Here is a 17,849-nt window from a genome sequence, read left to right as displayed (position 1 = left end):
CGGGGCACACGTCGGGGTTCGCGCCCTGTGACTCTTGGGGCGGGCACCGTCACAGGAGGGCGGGCGCCGCCGCAGTGAGGCCGCGCCGGGAGGGCGAGGCGGTGGCGGGCCGCGTTGCCATGGCAGCGCTGCCCCAGCCGACGGCTTGAGCGGGCGACGGTGGCCGCTGGGAGAGGCAAGGGCCTCCCCGTGCCCGGCGCCCGGCGGGAGGGGAAGGGGTTAAAGCAGGGCGGGCGCGCGGGCCCGACGCCGTGGGGGTCGCCTCCGGGGCAGCCCGCAGGCGGGTGTGGGCATGAGCCGCGGCGGGGGCCGAGGGCCGTGGTCCGGGCGTGTAGAGAGGCTGCGTAGGTGAAGCCCCTGCTCCCTCCCGGGCAGAATGGAGGCTGTTGGCGCCGCAGAGGACGTGTTTTATGAGGAGGAGGAGGTGAACTGCTATGACTTCGAGCCTCTACCGACGCTGCTGGAGGATGAGGTGAGTGAGGCAGGTGCAGGGACGGAGCCGCCGCCGCCGCCCTTGCACTCACCTGTGATGAGGGGGCCTCAGGGGTAGCCGGCACCCCACTACTACCGCTGCTGCCTCGGTCCTCTTGCCTGTGCCGTGGGGTCAGCTGCGCGAGCGCCGGCGCCGGCCGGAGTTTGGGGGTCACCCGGCCCGCCAGGAGCGGCCAGGCCACGGCAGCAAAACTGCCCTCTTGGGGTTCACGGTGTTTTCCTCCCGTGCTCCTGCCTGGCGATTCTGCCGACCAAGTTGGGCGTAGTGCGTCCCTGTGCACCCTCTCCACACAACGGCAAAGTCATGGTCTTCGAGTGCAGGGTGTCTTGTAACTCCCATGGCAGCCGTGGGTTAATGCTGTGGTCGGGGAGTGAATGACCTTGTCACACCTGATACTGGGAAATTTCTTATTACAAACGAAAGTGTTTCCTGTAGCTACAAACCAGATTTTTGTACACTCATCTCCTCCTACCCTGTTGCTGTTTGTTCAGTTGCTATGCCACATAACCTGAAATAACCTGTAGCTAAACCCAGTTCTGCCCTCAGATTTATCTGGTTTTGTGCGTGGTTTTGCACTTCGTTTTTGTTGCTCTTGCTCATCTTTGTATCTTTCCACATGAAGTGTGTTCCTTAGCCCCCCCCACTGAATGTTTGGGCAGAATGTTTTGTTGGTTTTAAGTTGGTTGGTTGGTTTGGTTTTTTTAAGTGGAAATTTGGTAAACCATATATGAGCCATTTGTTCCCCAAATTAGATCTTGCAGACTTTCTTATTTGCTGTGTCAAGAACCCAAACTCAATCAGGACTTAAAAGTGAGTTTTAAAATTAAAAGTCTCTTACAGTGTTTCTTCAGGGTGCAAGAAGAAGGTCAACTCTTGTGCATGAGGAAGGCCTAAGCCCGTTTTTCTCACCTGCTAAATATATACTTTGATTATGGATTCTCAACAGTCCTTTCTATTTAGTTGTGAGGTGGGCTGATGCCAACCTCATGAAGTTTAACCATGCCAAGTGCAAGGTTCTGCACCTGGGTCGGAGCAATCCCAGGCACAGCTGCAGGTTGGGCAGAGAAGAGATTCAGAGCAGCCCTGAGGAGAAGGACTTGGGGGTGTTGGTTGATGAGAAAATGAACATGAGCCGGCAGTGTGTGCTTGCAGCCCAGAAAGCCAACCGTATCCTGGGCTGCATCAAAAGGAGCATGACCAGCAGGTCGAAGGAGGTGATCCGGCCCCTCGACTCTGCTCTTGTGAGACCTCACCTGGAGTGTTGTGTGCAGTTCTGGTGTCCTCAACATAAAAAGGACATGGAACTGTTGGAACAAGTCCAGAGGAGGGCCACGAGGATGATCAGGGGACTGGAGCACCTCCCATATGAAGACAGGCTGAGGAAGTTGGGGCTGTTCAGCCTGGAGAAGAGAAGGCTCCATGGAGACCTCCTAGCAGCCTTCCAGTATCTGAAGGGGGCCTATAGGGATGCTGGAGAGGGACTCTTCATTAGAGATTGCAGTGATAGGACAAGGGGTAACGGGTTCAAAGTTAAACAGGGGAAGTTTAGATTGGACATAAGAAGGAAATTCTTTCCTGTTAGGGTGGTGAGGCACTGGAATAGGTTGCCCAGGGAGGTTGTGAATGCTCCATTCCTGGCAGTGTTCAAGACCAGGTTGGACGAGGCCTTGGGTGATATGATTTAGCGTAAGGTGTCCCTGCCCACAGCAGGGGAGTTGGAACTGGATGATCTTCAGGTCCTTTCCAACCCTAACTATTCTACGATTCTGTGATTCCAGATATATTAATATTTTCCATATTCTTGTTGAGAGAATGAGCATGACCTGTCACCTGGCAGCTAGAGAAGTTAAAAGGGCTGCTTTGAGGCGTATTCAGTGGGCTTACCCAGGCAACCCAGTGTTTTTTCTTAAAATGTGAGGAATTTAATGAGTGGTTAACATTTGGTTGACACATTTTTCATTATTTTTGGAACAGATTGTTTTCAAGTTTGTGTGAATTGGCAAAAAGGCTTAGGTGCCAGAAAACTGTGAATGCTTAGTCATTTAGTGGAGCCTGTGATTTTCATCACTGGACCTGTATAAGGAATGAGGTTGGTGTGTAATGTATGTGGTTTACAAAAGCCAACATGTGAAGCAAGAAGCTGCCTGAGCTGAAGAGTAGGAAATGCAAAGGATGTGGGTCTGTTTCAGATGCCTTTCTTTTCTAGGACTTTCTTTGTCTCACACTCCTTAATCTTTAATTTTAAGGTTTTTTGAGAAGTTACCTGTGGCAAATTAATTTGTTTTCTCTTCCTGCTCTCTCTTCCTCTGCCTAATTATATGCTAGTGCACTGTTTTAGATTTTCTGAAGAAAATATAAGAATAAAATGAGAGCTAAAGTGAATAATTAAAGCATGATTGTCTGACCTGTTCACTTTTTGTAGTTATTAAACAGTAATTGCGTTTACAAGTTTATCTTACTGAGATGAGGGAAAAGGCATCAGCATCTCTGTTACATAACACACTTGCGTTTTCCTGTGATTCAAGTGGACCAACTTTCAGCTGTCCAAGTATAGATGTCATGCCTCTCCAGAAGCTTCAGTTTGCCAGAACCTTCTGTGTTGTAGTCTTAAAAGGACTTTTTCTTTTTTTTTTTTTCCTTTCCCTACAGTGAAAACTTTGTTTCTGTTTTGGCTTTGGGGATGCAGACTACAGTGAAAACTTTGTTTCTGTATGGCTTTGGGGATGCAAACTAGTCCACTGCATGTCTCTCTGTTTTCAATGCTTCATTCTCTACAAAGGCCTTGCTTTGCGGCAACAGCAGTTTTAGTAACTTAGGTCAAGATAGCGTAATCTTTGGAGAAATACATGATTTCTGTGAAGAAATTCCTTCACATCCTGGAGCACTGAAAAGAGGAAGGCTTGCATTATGGTTGTGGTAGTGGTGTTTTGCTTCGGTTTTTTGATCTTCACCTAGCCATTTATTGCTGATTGAAACTACTGAACATTCATTCATAGGCCTTTCTTTCTTTTTTTTTTTTTTTTTAATTTTTTTTCCCCTTCCTTTTTCCTTTTTTGTGAGGTTGGGTTTTTTTTTGTTCTGTTTGTTTTTTTTTTATGTATTGCCTAACTGTCCCATCACCTGGAAGGAAGATAAGTTTATCTGACATGAGTTCATTATTATCTTTTTTTACCCCCCAAATAACCACAAGACAGAGATGTTTTTGTAGGTTTATGCTATAGATATTACTACTAATGATTAATACCTGCTTGTAGAGCTCAGCCTCAAAGCTTGTCGTAAATTCTATCAAGTCCTTATTGTGACTGGAATTTGATATTGAGGCTGTCTTAAAGGCTGATTTTATGAGAGTTTAAAATAAAAATAATTACAGGTTCATTGCTTTGATCATAGAATTTCTATTTCTTTTTTCTTTTTTAAACTTTTTCTTGCCATAGAATTAGCATTTTGTTGTTTCCTTTCCAAGCCTATCCTCATCCTACCTATCAGTTTGGTCAGCTTCAAAATCTAATGGCTTGTGGTCCAGCTCCTTTTCATATGTTAATGTTTTCAGATACAGGAATCACTGTGCTGCCCTTCATGCTTGGAAGAAGTTCACCATAAAGATATGCAAAACCTCCTCATCCACCCTTAAAACATGATGGCAGCATTATGCATATGGTGCTAGGCACAGCACAAAGAAAATGAGATCTTTTGTCTTGTGTACCTGAACTGTAAGAGCTTTTGCTGTTCATTATTATGTAGGACTAAACTCAATGAGCCCAGGGTTTGTGATGAATGCTAGAAAGCACTGTAGTAATACTGCCATTAGTAAATCAATCCATCTCTAGGCTGATGAAAATGAGAATATTGATAGTAGAAGTTAAGTTTCCCAGTCAATAGTAAGTGTGCTTTATTTCCCACCTGGATTTTTTTCTTTGTTTTAGGTTGGGTTTTGGGGGGGGGGGGGGGTTCTTTGTGTTTTTGTTTGGCTGGTTTTTGTTTGTTTGGGATTTTTTTTTTTCCCTCATTTATTAAGCATTCTGCTTCAGACTAAAAAGCAAAATAAATTTTTGAACTAGAAATGGTTTTGTGTTTGAAGGCTATTATAAGTGCAATACTTGATTCTCTCAACAAAAAACATGTTAACGAACTGTTAACCTTCCTGTAAATGGTAATCCAAATATCATTTATGCTCACCAGGACTGAGGTATGAAAAGAAAATTTAAACTCTTATTTTCCAAGGAATTAAAAGTTTAAGCCACCATGGTTTTCTGAACTCTTAAGATACCTCACAATCTGTTTTGCTGTCTCATACTTCAAGTAATATAGAGCTGCATCTTCAATTCAAGGTATAATTAATATAATTCAGAAACATATTTTATTCTTAATTACTTCATGTAAGTGAGACAATATTATGTGTAATTCATAGTGGTATGGTTTGATGTAAAGTAACTTCTGTAGACACTTCCATTTTTGTTAGTGTATTTCTCCTTACAGGTGGGATTGATGTTTTGTTCATATGATTTTTGTCATTCCTTTATGTTCATAAAAGCTTTACTCTGTAGCTATGGGTAATGTATTAGTTTTGTATTCTAAAAACTGTACATAAAAAGGCTTGCTGCTTTGAGCTATGCATTATTTCTGAATATCTTGCCTAGGAAAGCCACATTGCAGCGACTTTTTTTTTTTTTTTGAAAATGGACTCTTCACAGCCTTATTCTGATAGTGGGGTCAAAGAAAGTTGGCTTATAATTTAGGATAGTAACTTAGAAATGAAGTCCAAGAGCTATTTTGATCACTGAGAGCTCTGGGTATAATGGGGAGGCCTAGAACAACCAAAGTGTTTGGTTTTCAGTCAAAGTGTAAGAACACTTTTCCTATGACTTGCTTGGCTTTTGAGTGTTTATTAAATAGTCTATGCAACTAAACTTCACAACAGCATCATTCTTAAGGCAGGCTAATTTAGAGGGTACTCCTTCCGAGATCACAGATGGTAGGGAAAACTGCAGTGAAGAGAATTTTTAAAGAGTTTATCCGAACACTCCTGGGAGAACTTTAGGGAGACATGGGTTAAACAAAATGTTTTAACTTAGTCTCTCTGCTTTTACCTCCCTAACTTTGATGCAGTGTTTGTGTAACTCGCATAGCTCCCATAATGTCTTTTTTTTTTTATTTTAAGGATGTTAACATATTACAATACCTTTGTTCAGGCTAACTGCTTCATGAGAGACTCTTTGTGTTAAGAGCAAAGTCATGCACTTGGTGTTCCTTGGGGTGTTAGTCCTAGAAAGTTTGAGAACTTGCTGGAAAGATTACTCTGAGCCAATTGTGTCAAATGTAATCTATGATACACAAAGTAGTGTCATGAAATCCAGGGTAATTTATTAATTCATATCTTGGCAGGAGAATGTGTCCCTTGCTGATATTTTGTCGCTGCGGGATAGCTGTCTTACTGAGCAAGATATCTGGGCAATTTGCCTGGAGTGTTGCCATTCTCTGAAGAGTATTGCCCATTCTGCAATCTTCCAGACACTGTGCATCACTCCTGATACTTTGGCTTTTAACACCAATGGCAATGTATGCTTCATGGAACAGCTCAGTGGTAAGTATTTGTGTTTCCAGGCCATTTGTTTTTGAACTGTGGAAACTCATAGTGAGAGACTGTAGGAAAGCATTATATTCTATTCTTAAGACTTGTAGTTAAAATAAAGAGAAAACAAAAACTTGTTTAGGAATGGGTGAGTATAGGTCCATATGAAACTGCATGCTCAGTTTTGTGATTGGTGATCAAAGGCTTTTATGGGTTTTCTTAGAAGATTCATTCTAGTGATTTTAAGACTTATCCAGAAGAATGTGATTTATATCCATTTTAAACACTGTAGAGTATGTATTTGTGTATCTGTGTGCACAAGTCTTTACCTGTGTAAAGCACATTCTTGGGCTCTTCCATTTCTTCTCATTTCACAGATATGTGCTATTTCTAGAGAAATCTGACGTTCAGTGTATCTTGATGATTGTGGCCATAGAGAATGGGGCAATTCTGGTGCATAATCACTGTTAGAAAGGAAAAGCTCTCTTGAATAAGGATTTTTTGGATTTATTTTAAGTCATGGTTTTTAGAATCAGCAAGTATGATGACTGACTGAGAAATGAATTTTAATATGCTAAAACCCAGTATGTAGTAGCATATGAAATCTACAGATATTGTAGTAGATGAATGGGGGGATGCTTAACTTAAAATATGACTTCTGATTTCAGGACAGGCATAAAAGCATGTCATTGTCACTGTTCCCTTTTCACATGACCCATCTCAAAATGATGGGTCTTGAGCTTGTTAGGAATATTACAAAACAAAACAAGAAACCCTAGCTCTTGCTCTGTAGTCCTTGTTAAAATTTTGTCAGGTTGTAACTAGAAGAGCTGTTCTGGTCTGTATACACACTGCTCAGGTTATGTTTTCTTTAACCTAATTTAGTTTTAAATCTATGTCAGAATAAGTGTTTATTCTTTCAGTGGAAATCTACATGACAGTAGTTAGATAAAATGGGGTAAACTAACTTTGCAACAAATGAATATTTGCTGCCTTCTTTAGAATTAAAGATAGTATATTAAATAAGCATGTAACATCAAAAAATATAATTAATAAAGATGAAAATATATCTTTATAATTGTTGTTGTATTTGTTTTGTGCTTAAATTTCCCAAATATGTGAGTCAACTTTTAGTTCCATGTTAATAGGGTAATGTGGTATCAGTTTCCTTTATTTTCATGAGCTTGTCATAACTTGAAGTTAAAAAAGTTAAAAACAGATTTGTATTCATAAGGGTATGTGAAAGACTTAGTGAAGAGAATAAATCTGGTGGATGAAAAATTGCTACTAGGAAAGAGAAAAATCAATTTCTTCTTCTAATTGAATAGCTGGCAAACAGTTGATCCTTGTATTTGCTGTATTCAAGTGCTTAAAATGTGGGATAACAAATTCCTGTGCAAAGCAAATGGACAAAGATTTGGTTCCCTGAAGTCATGCTCGTTTCTGAGGGAGGGAATTTTCATTAGTTCTCTTTAAAGAAAGTTGTGTTTTCCCTAGGACTGCAAGAAGTTATGTGTATATTCTGTTTCCCATGTTCATGGTCCACTGTCTTTGACTCTTCCCCGCAAATCTTATTCCTATTTGGTTAAAATAAAGTTTGCTAGATAGGTACTTGGGGAGTTTGTCCTTTTTGCTTTCCTATAGTTATCTATGGATTTATTCTTCTTGAAGAAAATTATAACCTCTGGATTTGCTTGCCAGTGAGAGAAAATGAACAGCCTGTCACCTCTCTTTAGCAGCAAGTTCTGCTTCCTGCAGGTTCTGTGGTGCTACAGTGACAAACATTCAATGGGATGTTCTGCCAAGGGCTCTGATATCCTGTCTCTTCAGATCAGAAAAAATTCCATTGTAAACATGATATTAAAAGAATACAGCAAGCTTTACTAGTGACAAAAAACTATATGCTTGTACAATCTTTAAAGTATTCTGTGGAAAGAAAGGGAAAAGGTAGTGGGGAGATGAAAAGAAGGAGCAATAGTCTGGAGAGGAGAAGAGAGGACAAAACATCTTCTGTCCATTAGTTCTCTTACTCTTCTGCCTCCCCAAATATCAGAAAAAAAATAAGGGATGCTTTCTTTTTCAGTGAGAAAGTAGATTCAGGAGCATAGTAAGAAACTAAATCAGTGGCACATGGATAGTCAGCCATGCCAGGTAGCTGCAATGTATGAATATGTAAAAAAAAAAAAAAAACCAAGTGAGTTTAGTATCCTCACAGTAAAAGAGCTTTGCATTTCACTTCTAAAATACAGTCACAAAAGTTTTATTGGACCTAAAGCAGTGATGAGTATACTACACCTGTGAGCATACCTTTTTTTTTTCCTTCCCTTTTGAGAAGAGAAACTTGCAGTCTTTGCTTGTAAGTTATCTCAATCATCCACTGGCTTCACAGAAGGGTAGACTAGGTGAGCAGAATATGTAAGTGAAAAGTAGGAGTTTAGTCTGGCACTTTGTTTTTTAATCCCCTGATGTCGTTTAGTGGGGTCATGTGACTTCAGTGCAGTGTGATAATATGTGCCTGGTTAGATGCTACAGCAACATTGATCTCTCTTAAGGTGTTCCTTTCTTTCTTCTACCTCTTTATTCAGGAGTAGTTACTGCAGTAGCTCAGTTCCCTGCTAACAGCACACAAGTGGGGAATATGTTTCCTCAACTCTTTATCATAATTAAAACAAACTAAGCAGAAGGGTCAAGGTTCTAAACTAGTTGGTAGATGAAGAGGCAGTTAGCTGTTCAGGTTGGTTTTGTGCTTGAACCCTTATCACCTAAGTCTGCAGTGGAAAACAGTGAATGGAAATGTCCCATTAATCAAATAAAGCCTGCAAACCACAGCTGAGCTGCACTAGCTTAGGTGATAACTTGGTCTAAACATTAATGTCTGAAGGCAAGAAGTGGTTAGGTGTGGTAAATGTATTTCTTTTGGGGTGTTTTGTTTCTTAGTAGGAAAAATATGGTATTTTGTTACAGGAAGTTTGAAAACAGCACTTTGTTTTACTTACAGTACTAGAATCATGGATAATAACTTATTTGTATATCAGGTGAGTGAAGCAAAATACTGCTATACGCATAGTTTCTTTTGTGTCAGATCTGAGAATATAATTAAATTTATATCATCAAATTTGCTTATTTTTTAAACAAATGAGACTATTAATTTCTAATATGACATGTTTCCTTTTGCTTTCAAAGATGATCCAGAGGGTGCCTTTGTTCCACCAGAATTTGATATCACGGGTAACACTTTTGAGGCAAGTTCAAAAATTTATCTGTAAAATAGAGGGGGGTTTAATCATTTCAGTACCAAATGCTCAGCATTCCAAATGTATAATGTTAACACATTTAAAGACTGCAAATAGTAAATTGTGATGTTTAGATACGCTTTGTGGAAATAAAAAGTAAATGTAAAAAGCTGTATTAATGTTCTGTATAAACACATGTTCACTAACTGTTAGGATGTGAGAATCTGTTTTGGCTGAATAATGTGTTGTCCTAAACCACAGCTGGCCCCTACTATGTTCACTGGTATCCCTCACTGGTTACATTTGGTTGTTTGGAGACTAGCCATGAACTTTTATGACTAAATATAAAATTTGTTTGCCATCCTCTTCAATAAAATAATTCATGGAAGGGTAATCAGCAATTTTATCTTTGATTTAATGAAGAAACAAATTACTATCTGTTGCTTTACAATGCACAAATGCTCTACATTGTTAAATTAAATTAGATCAAATTGTTTATACTAATTCATTAGCCTCCCAAGTCAACCATCTCATTGCATGCTGAAGGAGTGCTTGCTTGCTTAATGTCCTTTTTTTTATACAGTTTTTTTTCTGACATGTATGCTTAGATAATTCAAGCTTGTTCAATTCAAGGTATAAAAAAAGATTCTGTTTCTTTTTAGTTCAACACAAATACCTTTTACTTTTTGTAGTTATAGCCTTCATAGTCATGTTTATTGTTCTCTGTTTCATTGGTGGGGGAGGAGGGAAGGATAAGTGAACCTTGGAAGTATGTAGTACTACAACTAAGAAGAGAATGCTAAAGCAGGAAGGGTAGTATTACAGAGTAGGAAGTAGTACAGTGTTTGAAGGTTATAGATGCAACATTTCTCCATCCTGCTATGCTTTATTAATGTAGATAGGCCAACAGAACTCTAGTGATTTCTGTGCTCACTCTTGCCCCACACCCAGGCTGGGTTTTTTTGGTGGTCTTTGGGGACAGGGAGCCAATGTGGGTGAGGGGTGGTTAGGAGGTGACCAGTTTTGCAGTTGAACTGGGCAACTGCAGTAGTTTTTGTATTCAGGTTTGGTTAGGAAAGTAAATCCCAAAGTAACCCAAAAGTGACTATTTTTGTTTTCTTTATGTTGTATGTCTGAAACTGGACATACAACTTTTTTACATAAATGTGTAAGATTTTACATAAATGTGTTCTCCATCCCTTGCCCTTTAACAAGCCTCAAAGATTCTGACACATACATCTACAAGACTTGTGAAATTATTTACTCCTCTGGCAAAATCGCTTTTCCTCCCAACCCTGTCTTCCTCCTCTAGTAGTTGCTGAACTCTTATGCAGGTAGAAAATAGATTCACTGAAAGAGGTTAGAAGACGAAGGGGATGGAACAAGGTGAAATGAAAGTTTGGGAAGACTGTGGGAATGCTAAGTTACCTGAAATTTTAGTTCTCTCTGATGTACAAGGTTGTTGTATCCCTCTTGGGTAAAACTCATCTGTGTACAGGTTTATTATTGAAGTCTTCTCTTTCAGCAGTACGTACAAACCTGTTAAATCCCAGTGAAACCCAATACCAGCACAGCATAAACAATTATATGGTCAGCGAAAGGTGTTTGAGTCAAGAGTGAGTCTAAACATTGACTTGAACTTTTTTTGCAAAGGTTGATGAAGATACATGAAGGTACACACTTGTGTATGTGCTCTGTCATGACATGCTCTGTCTTGTCTGTTACGAAGCAGGCTAAGGGCCAGGTACACTGATTTCTGTCCGTTGCTCCAATTTCATTATCTGGCAAGTTGAGGAGCCTTGCAAAGCAGGGAGAGCAGTGCTACAACAGTGTTCTGTTGCTTCAGCTGTTTCTCATTGACCATCCTAGGGCAGTGCACAAGACTGAGAATCTAGGGCTTTCCCCTTTGTTGAGGCAGAGGTGTATTACTTTCTTCTGGGATTTGTGTGCGTTTTGTTAGACAGTTGTGAGATTCTGAGTATTTGTGGAAATTTCAAAGCTGTACCTCTTACTGCCTGTAGATTTTAGTTGATTTTAAAATTCAAAAAGTACTGAAGTACTTTGGTACCAGATCAAATTCTGCCAGGGATTCCACACTGACCTCATTTTGCTTTTGCTTCACAGTTTCTAACACCCACAGTGGGTTAATCCTTATGTACTTCTTACAACGGTTTTATAATACTGTAATCTTTCCAAGGTAGCTGTTTCCTTCTTGGTAGCAAAACTTCTCTTTTTCAAAGGTATTGATACTTTTGTCTATCCCTCGCCCCTAGTTGTAACATCTTCTGCAATAGCAGAATAGCACTAGTTTATATGTATCTATCTGAGGAAACCCTGGGCCCTTGTGCTTTCTTGGTATTATAAGATTCTCTATACTGTATCAATAAGCTGCCCTTTTTACAGCGGCATCAAATCTTTTCTGTTACTGCTTGCTTCTTCCTTGGCAATTACCTTACTCAGTTGTTCTTTGTTGAAGGAGTGTTTTTGCAGCTGTTTAGCTGCTTTGTTGAGACCAGTGAAAAGCAGTGTTTGTATTGAAACTGTTCCATTTCAAAATAAAATAAAAAAAAGCTATGGAACAGCTAATTATGTTCAGGAAGATCTTTGACAGACTATTGCCCCAGTGTCAAAGCTCAGCTGATTTAAAATACTTATGTCAGCCAGAGGTTTCAGTTGATTTGAGTGTGACTTACTTTGTTGTTTCTAAAATGGAAGCTCTCAGTGAGGTTTGTATAGCTACTGGATGACTTCTTCCTCTTCAAACTCTAAAAGAAAAAAAATAATTAAAAAATCCGCAAATAAAGCTACACTTACTTCAACAAGAGATGTTTTGTTTCCTGCTTGGTGAATTACTGATCCAGACTTCTAATGGAATAGTGACTCCAGTCTAATTAGTTACTAAACTTAGCTGACACTCACAAGCATACAATGGTAATAGATAGGGAAACAAATTGAAATGCATTACTGTCCTGGTGTCTGAAACAACACTATTATAAATTTCAGTTTTTAGTTGGAATTTCAAATAGCAAGAGATCTAAAGCTTCATCCAAATGACAATGGGCAGGACTGAAAAGTAATTGATTTCATGTGGTTTGCTTTAGACTTGTGACTTGTTTTCTGACCTGCTCTCCATTTGTAAAGTGGGAATAATAGCACTAACTTCAGTTACTGTTGAGAAGTAGGAAGGTAAAAGCCCTTCAGGGAGTTGTCAGCTTCAGTGTCGGGCGTAGAACAAACTTTGTAGAGAGAAAGATATTAAGAAGGAAGTAGCTGTGAAAGCGGCTTTTTGTGCCAACAGTGAAGTTGATGTCATCTACCTGGACTTGTGTAAAGCGTTCCACACTGTCCCACACAACATCCTTGTCTCTAAATTAGAGAGACATCAATTTGATAGATAGACCGCTTGGTGGATAAAGAACTGGCTGGATGGCCGCACACAAAGAGTTGTGGTTAATGGCTCAATGTCCAGCTGGAAACCAGTAATGAGTGGTGTGCCTCAGGGATCGGTGTTGGGACTGATCTTGTTAAACATCTTTGTCGCTGACATGGACAGTGGGATTGAGTGCGCCCTCAGCAAGTTTGCTGATGACACCAAGCTGTGTGGTTTGGTTGGTACCCTGGAGGGAAGGAATGCCATCCAGAGGGACCTTGACACACTTGTGAGGTGGGCTGATGCCAACCTTATGAAGTTTAACCATGCCAAGTACAAGGTCCTACACCTGGGTCAGAGCAATCCCAGGCACAGCTGCAGATTGGGCAAAGAAGAGATTCAGAGCAGCTCTGCAGAGAAGGACTTGGGGGTGTTGGTTGATGAGAAAATGAACATGAGCTGGCAGTGTGTGCTCGCAGCCCAGAAAGCCAACCGTATCCTGGGCTGCATCAAAAGGAGCATGACCAGCAGGTCGAAGGAGGCGATCCTGCCCCTGTACTCTGCTCTCATGAGACCTCACCTGGAGTACTGTGTGCAGTTCTGGCGTCCTCAACATAAAAAGGACATGGAACTGTTGGAACAAGTCCAGAGAAGGGCCACGAGGATGATCAGGGGCCTGGAGCACCTCCCGTATGAAGACAGGCTGAGAAAGTTGGGGCTGTTCAGCCTGGAGAAGAGAAGGCTGCGTGGAGAACTCATAGCAGCCTTCCAGTATCTGAAGGGGGCCTATAGGGATGCTGGGGAGGGACTCTTCATTAGAGACTGTAGTGACAGGACAAGGGGTAATGGGTTAAAACTTAAACAGGGGAAGTTTAGATTGGATATAAGGAAGAAATTTTTTCCTGTTAGGGTGGTGAGGCACTGGAATAGGTTGCCCAGGGAGGTTGTGAATGCTCCATTCCTGGCAGTGTTCAAGACCAGGTTGGATGAGGCCTTGGGTGATATGGTTTAGTGTGAGGTGTCCCTGATGGGCAGGGGGGGTTGGAACTAGATAATCTTCAGGTCCTTTCCAACCCTAACTGTTCTATGATTCTAAGTGTGACTGTGCTTTCCAACTGGTGACTTCTTTAGAGCTGCTAGCCTGTAGGGTTGGAGGAAGGATTGCTGTTTCTGAATGTCTCAAGAGTCCTTGAAAGGACTGTGTTGCTAAGTGGTTGGAAAAGCATTTAATAGGTGTCCTGGTTTTGGCTGAGGTAGTTATTTTTTTCCAAGTAGCTAGTACAGTGCTGCGTTTGGCTTGCTGTTCTATGACGTCTTCCTCTTCCTGGTGTAAAGCATGGTCGCAGTGCAAGGGAAGAAAAGGCAGCCAAGCAGGTACTGGTGGTTTCTAGGACAGCACTGAGCTAAAATAGAGAATCTCCTATGTATCTATATTCATTTTTTTCTCTAACTTTGCTATCTCTGTGCAGATTTCTATTACCATTGTGCTCTGGTAACTGCACTGTTGAGGACTGGCTGCTGCAAAGAGAGAGGAAAATAGGAAACAAACTTTAGAGTTATGATCCATACTGTAACTCCAAAGAAAAGCTGAATTTCCATACAGCACACTTATTTTCACTTTTATTCCTAATGCAAACACAGGTATGCGATGTGGCTGTGTTCAGTAAAAGTCTTAAAGTCTTCTGATGGCTGATGCTGTCACTTGCCTGCATTGATGCAAAGATCTCACTTTCTGCTTCTCTAAGCTGGAAAGTGTCTATTTGCTATAGCAAGTACTGACCACTTTTTTGCTCTCCTAGAATCTTGAGCTAGAATTCAGTTAGAAACATCTCAAATATGAAGACTAGTCTCTCGTTTTGTAATGTTTTACCCATATGCTACTATAGAGAGCAGTATAGAATGTGAATTTTTCTGTTCTGGAAAGACATCAAGAAACTGAGTTGCAAAAAATACAGATTTGAGGCTGCTTTTAAATTTTGCCTGCTTGACTATGTACTGTGCTTGTCAAACAATTCATCTTCAGTATAAGCTGAGTCCCGGTTCTCTCCTCTAAATAGGAAGAGCTTTAGCCACTTTCCTAATGAAAATGGTTCCTATTTCATTTTCTTGCCCTCGGAAATACAGTGATAGACTTGTGAAATTTGACCGATTGGAGGCCCAACAGGAATAGTTAAATATTGGTGAGTTCATTAGTAGCCTTGTTTCTGTCACTACAATACAAGTTTGCCTCAGGTTAGAAACACTGGCTGTCTCACTAGTTTCAAATAGCTGTTTGTCTGCATCACAAAACTGCCATTGAGTGTGACACAGAGGTTCAATTTATGTAGAGCCCCACATTTCTAAGATATGAGCTTTCAGTGAGATGAAGGACCGATGTCTGCAATGTGTGAGCTTGCATTTATAATCTTTTAATAATGTGGCTGTTCAACTTTGCTTGTTCTAGTGAACCTTTGTAACAGAAATCAATGAATTTTCAGTGTGCCCTTTTTTTTTTTCCCTAATATCTAAAGCAGACTGGATAATGCTTCTGCTTAATGACTTCCTCCATTATATAGAGGTGATAAAATGCAGTAGTTCAGAAACCTCTGTATGCAGCAGGATTAAAACCTTTCAGAAATAAAAGAATTGGAAAGTAATACAGAGCTGAATACTACCTCAAAGAGAAGGGGAAAATACAGGAGAGAAAATGGGAGGAAAGTGAGTGTCACAAGCCTCTATTTTCTCATCTAGAACTTACTCTTTTTGCTATCACAGCTGGAGTGGGGTATGCTGACCTGGGAAAGAATCGGAACCAGAAAAGGCTGAACGCTACTTGTCTCTTTTCCAAGAATGTGATAGCTGTTGACTTGCAGTTCTCAGTGGGTTATAGTTGATTTATATAAAAAAAATAAGTCCAAATATCTCAACAACCTTGAAAATATGCAAAAGTTGCATAACTAGTGCTAATAGAGACAAACTAAAATATATTACTGGGTTTTGTGTTTTTTTTGTTGTTCGTTTGTTGTTGGGGTTTTTTGTGGGTTTGTTTTTTTAAACTAAGTAGCTAAGATTCTTACAGCTTATTCCTATGAAATGTGACAAGGCAGTTGGATTGAGATATACCGTATACATACAAATATTTTATATACATATGAATGCATAAATTGAAGTGCCAAATGGAAACTACTGTTCTAGTTTAGGGAATAGATAAAGAAAGGAAGGTTCAGACCATACATATATGTTGGTCCTATTGAAGAAAACGGCTGACAGTTTGGTGCTGCAATCAATAGCTGATCGTTACTGAGCTAGTGCTCAGGTCTCAGCTGTTGGTCCTTCTCTAAATATGAAAGCCTTCATCTTTCTCCCAGATCAAAACATCAGAAGGTATAAAGAAAGTCTTGCCTTTGCCATTTCTCTGGTCTTTTAAAGCAGTACCTTTTGAATGCTGTGACTATTCTGCTGTTCTATTCTGTCTTTAGCTTTAAGTGCAGGAGGAAAAAAGAAAACTTTTTGCATGTTCTCCTAGAGGGGTTTTTGGGTTTGTGTTTATCTGATGGGGGAATAAGTCTTTTGAAACACTTAGTGCCTTTTTTCCTGAGTTCTGTTTCCCTTCGTTTCATGAAGCCTCCTCTTGAGACAAATTCAGTCTAACAGCAGCAAGGCTTGTCATCAGCAACTGGTAACTTATCTCCTCCTGTAGTCTAAACCGTTCTTTCTTCTGAGTGTTTTTTAAAGCTGTCTTTTCCTTCAGTGATAAAAATAGATTACTTCTATTTAGTTACCTGTACCTCTGCTGTGCTATAGAAGAGGAAATGTAAAAGCAAGAGCACAAGGATTACAGCATCAGCCCAACTGAGACTCCATTCAGGGATTTAGTACCGGGCGAATATCATCCTTTAGTACTTTTCCACAAAGAGATAACCAAAGGAAGAATATCCCCCCCTTTTTTTTTCCTCCCCACAGCATCCTGTTTTTTATGTATAGAATATCTTAAAGTTTCTAACTTGATTACCTCAAAAACCTACAGCTTGTTGCTTAGTTTTGGAGTTGGGTTTGCAAGTTATCATACTGGTCTTTTCTATTAGGCTTTATGAGCGTATTGCTGGTATTTTTATAGCTTTGCCTCTAAATGTGAAACAGTTTTTCACAGACTGATTTATATTTTTATCAGGAATAGTCTGTCTCTTTGGTGGAAAAATGTCCTCAGGAGAGAAATGACTGAACAGGTTACCTGCTCAATGAAAATACATGGAATTCTAGGTTTCTTCCTTACTCAGCAATAAGGTTCCCTTAAGAAGGCACTATTAAAGCTAAGATAATTTATTTAAGATTGAGGAGGATTATTCACTGATGTAGAAAAGCATTTTTCAGATAAGCTTATTGGAGGATTTTGGGGTTGTAAGGGAAAGATTGGTAGTAAAAAGAGGACTTTTATATTCTGTCTTAAAACAGTTGGTTCCTGTAGTAGTTGAAATTTACTCTTTTAGAAGCCTGAAGATCTGTGTTGGATAAATTTGCAGGTAGTTTCTATCATAAGCAAAAATCTATGGAAAAGGGGACAGATTGTTTTCTCCTGTTACACTTGTGCAGTGTCATAAAACTGTAGGCTTCTTATAGTATTAAAGACAAAGAAAAGTTTTGGATCAATTGTTTATCTTCAGCTTCTTCCACATAAAGTCTTCTGATTAGTACTGATACTTTCTCAGCCACAGATGAAGTTGTCTTCCTTAGTCTTGGTAGAATTACCTGTCAGTTTCTGGTGCTGCCCATTCAAACTTTTTTTTATGTGGAGCCATTATCATACTGGTCTTACTGGCGGAACTTAATTTCCTATCCACTCTCCACTTTTTTACATCATTTACTCCTTAGAATGTTAGAAAATGCTTTTGAAATGTTAGAAAATGCTTTTGAAATGTTAGAAATGCTTTTGAAAGCCTGAACCTTAAAAGTGACATGAAGACCTCCAGCAAAATTATTCCTTGTCATTACTTTGTCTCAGAAGATTTGATTAATTTTATGTCTGTTTCACATGGATATTCAGTTCACTGAAAGATCCATGGTCATTGCTAGACTGGATCTGGAGGCTTTATACTCCCTTGCACAATGACAAACAATTCATTTTTAGCATTTGCATGAACTGCATTTACAGTTTGCTTTTCACCGGTGTATGAGAACATTCATGAATATCTCCTTCTTTTGAAAGGT

The 17,849-nt window shown here is 39.9% G+C and overlaps 1 protein-coding gene across 1 annotated transcript in view; it reads left to right on the top strand.

Moving 5' to 3' along the window:
* The first annotated feature begins 272 nt into the window (after positions 1-272).
* Positions 273-17,849, top strand: part of KNDC1 (kinase non-catalytic C-lobe domain containing 1) — a 69,698-nt gene continuing 52,121 nt past the window's right edge. The window contains exons 1-3 of the mRNA XM_062610364.1: positions 273-472; positions 5,876-6,074; positions 9,246-9,304. Of these exons, the coding sequence (XP_062466348.1) occupies positions 377-472; positions 5,876-6,074; positions 9,246-9,304 (354 nt within the window). The 5' untranslated portion in view covers positions 273-376. The remainder of the gene's footprint in view (positions 473-5,875; positions 6,075-9,245; positions 9,305-17,849) is intronic.

Source organism: Pezoporus occidentalis, unplaced genomic scaffold (assembly GCF_034315485.1).
Source record: "Pezoporus occidentalis ecotype Australia unplaced genomic scaffold, CSIRO_AGI_Poc_V1 ctg147, whole genome shotgun sequence".
Taxonomy (NCBI): Eukaryota; Metazoa; Chordata; class Aves; order Psittaciformes; family Psittacidae; genus Pezoporus; species Pezoporus occidentalis.
Note: the sequence above shows the minus strand (reverse complement) of the source record. Positions and strands in the feature narration are given on the sequence as shown.